The following is an 8,490-nucleotide window of genomic DNA, read 5'->3' on the forward strand; positions in this document are numbered from 1 at the left end:
TAAGACAACAGGCACATGTGTCATGTCCATTTTGTGGAAAAGATATGTAAAATAATTTTAAGTAACAAAGATAAATATAAAAAAGTGAATGCATACAAAACAATTTCACGAAATTGTGAATGTTACTCAAAAATCACAGATCATTTTAAGGTGTACAAAATAGTCATTTTTTTCTTTATAATCGCTCAAATTCATAATCAAACAGAAGAAAGTTCCTGTCTTGGAAACAGTGCTATGCCCAATTCTTCCAGAGCCAGTACTTTAAACAATTCAATTTCATTATTTTCCTGTAGACTAATTCTTAGGAAATCAGCGTATCTCTCTTCAAGCATTAAAAAATCTCTTTAGAGTCAGTAGATCAATAGACAGTTCCTGTTTTCCACACAGCTGAAAGGGTGGAGCCCTCAAACCACAAGGGGAAGAAGGAAGTTAAAAGATGTTAAATACTGGGGCCAGCTCACCCTGGCCAGCCTAGCACTCTGACCTAGAAGTCAACATGAAGGCTCTCATTATTCTGGGGCTTGTCCTCCTTTCTGTTACGGTCCAGGGCAAGGTCTTTGAAAGGTGTGAGTTGGCCAGAACTCTGAAAAGATTGGGAATGGATGGCTACAGGGGAATCAGCCTAGCAAACTGTAAGTCTACTCTCCATACTTCCAGAGAATTAGCTCCATATGGAACAGACACTCGGAGAGAAGGAAGAAGAAGAAGGGGCTTTGAGTGAATAGATGTTTTATTTCTTTGTGGGTTTGGATACTTACAATGGCTAAAAACATCAGTTTGGTTCTTTATAACCAGAGATACCCGATAAAGGAATAAGGGCATGGCAGGGGAAAATTCCATTCTAAGTAAAACAGGACCTGTTGTACTGTTCTAGTGCTAGGAAGTTTGCTGGGTCCCTGAGATTCAATGGCACATGTAAGCTGACTGAAAGATACATTTGAGGACCTGGCAGAGCTCTCTCAAGTCCTTGGTATGTGACTCCAGTTATTTCCCATTTTGAACTTGGGCTCTGACAGCCTAGAGTGATGCAGTATTTTTCTTGTCTTCAAGTCCCCTGCCATGACGTGGGATTTTTTTTTTTTTTTTTTTTAAGACAGTCTCATTCTGTGGCCCAGGCTGGAGTGCAGTGGCATGATCTCAGCTCACTGCAACCTCTGCCTTCTGGGCTCAAGTGGTTCTCGTGCTTCAGCCTTCTGGGTAGCTGTGATTACAGGTGTGCACCACCACACCCAGCTAATGTTTTGTATTTTCAGTAGAGATGGGGTTTCACCATGTTGGCCAGGCTGGTCTTGAACTCCTGGCCTCAAATGATCCGCCCACCTCAGCCTCCCAAAGTGGTAGGATTACAGGTGTGAACCACTGCACCCGGCCGACATGGGATTTTTAACAGTGATGTTTTTAAAGAATATATTGAATTCCCTACACAAGGGCAGTAGGAACCTAGTTCCCTTCAGTCACTCTTTGTATAGGATCCCAGAAACTTAGCATGAAATGTTTTATTATTTTTATCTACTCTACTTGATTAACTATCTTTCATTTTCTCCCACACAATTCAAGACATGCCATGAGGAAAAGTTATTTTACAGTTTAGTACATAGTTGTCGATGTAATAATCTCTGTAGTTTTCAGATTTAATTCAGACATTTCCCCTCAATAGCTATTTTTGAATGAATGAGTGAAGGGATGAAATCACAGAATAGTCTTGTTTTCAAGATTCTAACTTGATATCCAAATTCACCTTTAGATATTATAAGAAAATTTCTATCAGAAAATCCTTACGTTTTTCTGATTAAAAAAAAAAAGCATTTTTCCATCAGCCTATGTATCTGCTATGAATTTACAAAGTCTACTCAACAGCTCTGTTGATTTTTCTGTTCTTGGCTGAATGTTGCCTGAGGGCTGGGAGCACGCACGGGAAGGGTAAAAGCAATGGAAGAAACATGTATTTTAATATTTTTTAAAGTATGTTATATTGTCCATTAGTGTTACAAGATGATTTGCATTACAAAAGGATTCTCTTACAAGTCCCTTATCTTAACACTAAAGTGCTAAGATATTTTATAAGTAAATCTTTATACTTATAAAACAAATCATAAAATAGAAGTAGCTAAATAGAACTGATTTTGCTATAGCGTATAAGTCACTTAGTGTTGCTGTTTATTACTAAAAATAAGTTCTTTTCAGGGATGTGTTTGGCCAAATGGGAGAGTGGTTATAACACACGAGCTACAAACTACAATCCTGGAGACAGAAGCACTGATTATGGGATATTTCAGATCAATAGCCGCTACTGGTGTAATGATGGCAAAACCCCAGGAGCAGTTAATGCCTGTCATTTATCCTGCAATGGTAAGACAAGCTAATATTTGACCAATCTGGTTATACTTACAAGAATTGAGATGCAATACAAATGAAAAAGCCTTGAAAGGTTCATGAGGGACCTAGAAAAACTACATCTCAACTTCCAGAAAGTCATTATTATTTTCCTCATAATTCCCTGAGTAAGAAATTAAAGAAGTGGTATCATAAAAGGTTGATGTTTTTTAATATACAGAAGTTTCTGGAATGACCTATTAATTTACTGTCAATGGCCTTACTGATGCTTTGTCCAGAACAATGCCATTGCTCCTGCCTACTCTGGGGAGGTTTAGGGAGAATTTAGTTGTATGGTCCTTTTTCAATTGTTTTACCTTTTTTTAATGAAATTTTCTAAATGTATGGAAAATTAGAGACATTAGTATAATAAACAGCCATATGCCCATTATGCACTTTAAAAGTTGTTAACATTTTGCCATAGTTGCTTCTTCTATGTCTTTTTTTTTTTTTTTTTGCTGAGAGTGTTTTGTTTTGTTTTGTTTTGTTTTGTGTTGTTTTGTTTTGTTTTGTTTTGAGACAGGGTCTCACTGTCCCCCAGGCTGTAGTGCAGTGGCACCATCACGGCTCACTGCAGCTTCAAGTGATCATCCCACCACAGCCTCCCAAGTAGCTGGGACTACAGGTGTGCACCACCATGCCTGGCTAATTTTTGAAAATTTTAGTACAGGCAAATTCTGTGTTGCCCAGGCTGATCTTGAACTCCTGAGCTCAAGCAATCTTCCCACCTCAGCCTCCTTAAGTGCTGGGATTACAGGCGTGAGCCACTGTACCTGGCTTCTGCTGAGAGACATTTAAGTGAATTAGGAACATGATGATATTCCATTTCTAAATTCTTTAGTTTACATCTTCAAAAAATACAGTTCCTGTAGAATTATTATTGTAAATAACAAATTAACTTAAGGATTTATTTATTTGGGGTGAAACAAATATTTTATTGAACTCATAAAAATAGAAATACCATGTGGAATCTTCAGTGTCAAAAATATTGCAGAAATCTTGCAAAGTTGATATTATTAAATTGTTAAATATTAAAATTCCCAATAGAGAACATTAATTTTATTTCAAAAATCCAGTTAATTAAAAAATTTATATTATATAATAATCTTTGGTCATTAAATAAAAATTAGAAAATACAAATAAGAAAAATAACACCCATAATCTTACTACCCAGAGGTTTATAACCTGGGTAAATTCTGGTATATATTCTTCCAGAATGTATATCAATCATGTGTATGAATGTTAAATTATATCATACACATATATACCCACATACAAACATGTAAATAATGTGTGCTTTTGCAAAAATTAAATTGTATTGCCGGGCGCGGTGGCTCAAGCCTGTAGTCCCAGCGCTTTGGGAGGCCGAGGCGGGCGGATCACGAGGTCAGGAGATCGAGACCATCTTGGCAAACACGGTGAAACCCCGTCTCTACTAAAAATACAAAAAATTAGCCGGACGTGTTGGCGGGCGCCTGTAGTCCCAGCTACTCGGGAGGCTGAGGCAGGAGAATGGCGTGAACCCGGGAGGCAGAGTTTGCAGTGAGCCGAGATCGCGCCACTGCACTCCAGCCTGGGTGACAGACCAAGACTCCGTCTCAAAAAAATAAAAATAAAAATAAAAATAAAAAATAAATAAATAAATAAATAAATAAATAAATTGTATTATACACACTGCTTTACAATTTGCTTATCACACAAAATTATTTGCATGTCAGCAAATACAAATCGGTTTTTAATCATCTTTTGCTCCATTTTCCAGATGAGAAAAAAATACAAATCTGTTTCATCATTTTAAAATAATGACTAGAATTTTAATATATGAATATTCTATAATTTACTGATCCAACTGTTACTACTGAGCACTTAGGTTGTTTCCATTTTTCCCTCATAAATTGCTATGAATAGCTTTGTGTATACATCTTTGGGTGCATTTCTTATTTCTTTTGGATAAATTTTCAATAATAGAACTGCTGAGTAAAATATCACTAGGTTTTTTTTACAGTGTCTAGTACAAAGAAGACCTTTAATCATTTCATTAATCCTTCCAGAGCTTCCAATGACTTTGGTAAATGAAGAAAAAAATGCTTCATTTCATGCTGAATGGGAGAGAATGAAGAGAGTTTTCCCCAACAATCACACATATATGGACTCATAGAAAATAATATCTTAGCATTCTTTCCACAGCCTAACAGAAAAAAGCTGGCTCTACCTAAATTTAAAATAAAATATCTATTAAAGATTTTATTCCTTACCACCTGTCTTTCAGCTTTGCTGCAAGATAACATCGCTGATGCTGTAGCTTGTGCAAAGAGGGTTGTCCGCGATCCACAAGGCATTAGAGCATGGTATGTTTTAAGTGTTAAAAGGGAAAACTATTTTACTCTACTGTTGATATATACAATGAGAGCAGACTTTTAAAGACCAAAGTATGCTAATGACACCTAAAAATTGCAGCTTTTGGCTTATGCTAAATAACGTATTACCTATATCCTTGAAGAAACAATCTACTTTAACTGATCCAGAATCTTCCTCTTTTACTCCTCAATTTATTTTAGGGGATTTCTAGAGTTTTAAGATGATTCACACTCTATCAGTTCCTTGTCATATCTTGAAATTCTTTTTAGAATAAGTAAATGTGGGCCGGGCACGGTGGCTTACGCCTGTAATCCCAGCACTTTGGGAGACCGAGGCGGGTGGATCACCTGAGGTCAGGCGTTCGAGACCAGCCTAGCTAACATGGCAAAACCCCGTCTCTACTAAAAATACAAAAAATTAGCTGGGTGTGGTGGCAGGTGCCGTAATCCCAGCTACTCGGGAGGCTGAGGCAGGAGACTTGCTTGAACCCAGGAGGTGGAGGTTGCAGAGGATTGCGCCATTGCACTTCAGCCTGGGCGGCACAGTGAGACTCTGTCTCAAATAAATAAATAAATAAATAAATAAATGTGGCGTTCACTTTGCAGTTGCTGCTGTACAACGCACATTACTCAATCTTTATGTTCGGCATTCTATGCTCTACTGAGAAATTTGGGTAGGAGTGAAGTATTTTGTATACATATCTTCATTTAATAAATAGCAATAGCTGGGTCTATCTTACTATTTCATCTAGTGATAAAATATTTTGTTTCCCCAAGGGGTGTGAAGTATGTATATTACAATGAAGATATGTTTTAACCTTTCACCATTTGCTTCATCTTTTTCTACAGGGTGGCATGGAGAAATCGTTGTCAAAACAGAGATCTCCGTCAGTATATTCAAGGTTGTGGAGTATAACTCCAGAATTTTCCTTTTTCAGCTCATTTTGTCTGTTTCTCACATTAAGGGAGTAGTAATTAAGGGAAAGGTCACACTACCATTATTTCCTCTTCAAACAAATTATATTTTTACAGAAGCAGGAGCAAAATATGGCCTTTCTTCTAAGAGACATAACATTCACTAATGTGGTTATTTTATATTAAGCCTACAACATTTTTCAGTTTGCAAATAGAACTAATACTGGTGAAAATTTATCTAAAACCTTGGTTATCAAATACATCTCCAGTACATTCAGTTCTTATCAAAGAAATAACCCAGACTTAATCTTGAATGATACGATTATGCCCAATATAAGTAAAAAATATAACAAAAGGTTATCTTAAATTGATCTTAGGCAAAATACCAGCTGATGAAGGCATCTGATGCCTTCATCTGTTCAGTCATCTCCAAAAACAGTAAAAATAACCACTTTTTGTTGGGCAATATGAAATTTTTAAAGGAGTAGAATACCAAATGATAGAAACAGACTGCCTGAGTTGAGAATTTTGATTTCTTAAAGTGTGTTTCTTTCTAAATTGCTGTTCCATAATTTGATTAATTTAATTCATGTATTATAATTAAATCTGAGGCAGATGAGCTTACAAGTATTGAAATAATTACTAATTAATCACAAATGTGAAGTTATGCATGATGTAAAAAATACAAACATTCTAATTAAAGGCTTTGCAACACATACCTTGTCTGTTTTTATTTAGACTCCTATAGTGTCTCTGAAGAAAAAAAATACAAATATTTGAAAAAATATGATTTGGTGCTCTTAATATCTCTTATATCCTTACTTACCTCACTCAAATAGTCAGATATTGCTGGAGAAAAATCCACAAGCATGCTGACAGTTCTCACTTTAAATTCATAACCATAAATCTCAAATAAGCCCTCAAGCCTGCCTGACCATTTTAGTTACTTCTCTACAATCCTTCCATTTTTATGTCCCTAGTCTCCAAAATGACTGTTACTATTTTACTTTTCTCTCTTCAAAGCCTCAAGACACACATTCAGCCTCCTCCTCTGTCCCCTTATCCTCCACCCTCCCCTGCTCTCAGCAGATAACCTGGCCTCATATTACACTCATAAAACAAAAGCAACTTCATACCAAGTTTTCCCCTCCACATCACCAAAGCAGCAGTCATACCTTCCCATAGGCCCATCCTTCCTTCCTTCCCTCCTATGTCAGGATGAAGAGCCTCTGCTCCTGCCAACAGCACTGACTCCACATGCAGTTTCCCTCCCATCCCTCTCACCACTCCAAGTTAGGCTGTTTCCTGCATCCCTAGTTTGTCCCTTTTAGCTGGATCACCTCCATCATTCTACAATCTGCCCTAGTAACCTTCCATCTTACAACAAATACTCCACTGATCCTACGTAATCCTCCAACTGCAGCTCCATTCTGTGCTCCCTTTACGGCAAGACTTCTGGGGAAGGATGTCTGTACTTACCAACTCCATGACCTCACCTCCCATTGTCTTTTCAGCCCTCTCTAATCTGGCTTCCATCCTCACCCAGCTGAAACTGCTCCTCCAGGATTTCTCCCATGACTCCTCAGTGCTAATTCCAGTGATCATCTTGTTCATCTCAGCGGAATTTGACAAAGTGAACCGCTTCATACTTTTAGCAGTTTTTTATCCCTTGGCTTTTCCTTATTTACATCCTACCTCACTGGCTGTTCTTTCTCAGTCCTTCTCGCTCACTCTTTCTCTGCTATTTAATTTCTAAATGTGAGAGTGCCTCAGGGCTCAAGTCTATAATAATTTTATATACTACATATTTTACTTATTTGTCTCTTCTCACCAAAATATAACTTCCAAAATGACAGAGGTTTTTCTATTTTTTAAAAAAACATTGAAATAATCTCAATCTTTCAAAAAATGTAAAAGTACTGTACAAAGATCTTTTATTTTTCGGAACTGTTTTGAGAGTAAACAGCCAACATGATACCCAATGGCCCTGATTATATCAGTGTGTAATTCCTATAAAGACATTCTCCTACATAAAACCTTAAAACAATTATCCAAATTAGGAAATTAACACTGATACATTACTACCACCTGGTCATCAGATTCCACTCAGTTTCATTGATTGTCCCAATAAGACCTTCATAACAAAAGCATCTAATTCAGAATCATGTTGTATTTGGTTGTCATGTTTTTTAAGTCTCTTTCAATCTGGATTGTTTCCTCAGTTGTTTCTTTCTGGACTTTTATGACCTTGCCACTTTTGAAGACCACAGACTAGTTATGTTATAGAATGTTCCTAAGGTTTTTCTGGTGTTCTCTCGATTCCATCAGGTTATGCATCTTTGGTAGGAATACCACAGAAGTGATGTTCTCACTGCATCCTTTCAGGTGGCATGCAGTTTTTGCAGTTTTGATTTGCCCCATTATTGATTATGTTCACTTGGATCACTTGATTAAGTTGAGGCCTGCAAGCCATCTTCACTGTAAAGTATTTGGGGAGGAGGTGCCTTGAGACTACTGCTCATCAAATTTTCAGTTTGTTTGTTTATTTATTTAGAGGCAGGATTTCACTCTGTCGCCCAGGCTGGAGTGCAGTAGCGCAATCTTGGCTCACTGCAACCTCTGCCTCCCGGGCTCAAGCGATCCTCCCGCCTCAGCCTCCTGAGTAGCTGGCACTACTGGCACGCGTCACCATGCCTGGCTAATTTTTGTATTTTTAGTAGAGATGGGGTTTTGCCATGTTGCCCAGGCTTGTCTTGAACTCCTGAGCTCAAGCAATCTGCCTGCCTTGGCCTCCCAAGTGCTGGATTACAGGTGTGAACCACCGTGACTGGTCATGCATTTATTT

The 8,490-nt window shown here is 37.6% G+C and overlaps 1 protein-coding gene across 1 annotated transcript; it reads left to right on the forward strand.

The window, feature by feature from the left end:
* Positions 1–490: 490 nt before the first annotated feature.
* Positions 491–6,352, forward strand: LYZ (lysozyme). The gene is made up of 4 exons (XM_032170709.2): positions 491–632; positions 2,185–2,349; positions 4,643–4,721; positions 5,580–6,352. The coding sequence occupies exons 1-4, from the start codon at positions 497–499 to the stop codon at positions 5,644–5,646; spliced, it is 447 nt and encodes a 148-aa protein (XP_032026600.1). The 5' UTR covers positions 491–496; the 3' UTR covers positions 5,647–6,352.
* The last annotated feature ends 2,138 nt before the right edge of the window (positions 6,353–8,490 follow it).

This window comes from Hylobates moloch, unplaced genomic scaffold (assembly GCF_009828535.3).
Source record: "Hylobates moloch isolate HMO894 unplaced genomic scaffold, HMol_V3 SCAFFOLD_12, whole genome shotgun sequence".
Lineage (NCBI taxonomy): Eukaryota > Metazoa > Chordata > Mammalia > Primates > Hylobatidae > Hylobates > Hylobates moloch.

Excerpts from the sequence above, each read along its gene's own strand:
- LYZ (XM_032170709.2), top strand. The coding sequence starts at position 497 with ATGAAGGCTCTCATTATTCTGGGGCTTGTCCTCCTTTCTGTTACGGTC. Across the intron at positions 2,350-4,642 it reads CTGTCATTTATCCTGCAATG|CTTTGCTGCAAGATAACATC; the intron begins GTAAGACAAGCT and ends CCTGTCTTTCAG. Across the intron at positions 4,722-5,579 it reads CCACAAGGCATTAGAGCATG|GGTGGCATGGAGAAATCGTT; the intron begins GTATGTTTTAAG and ends CTTTTTCTACAG.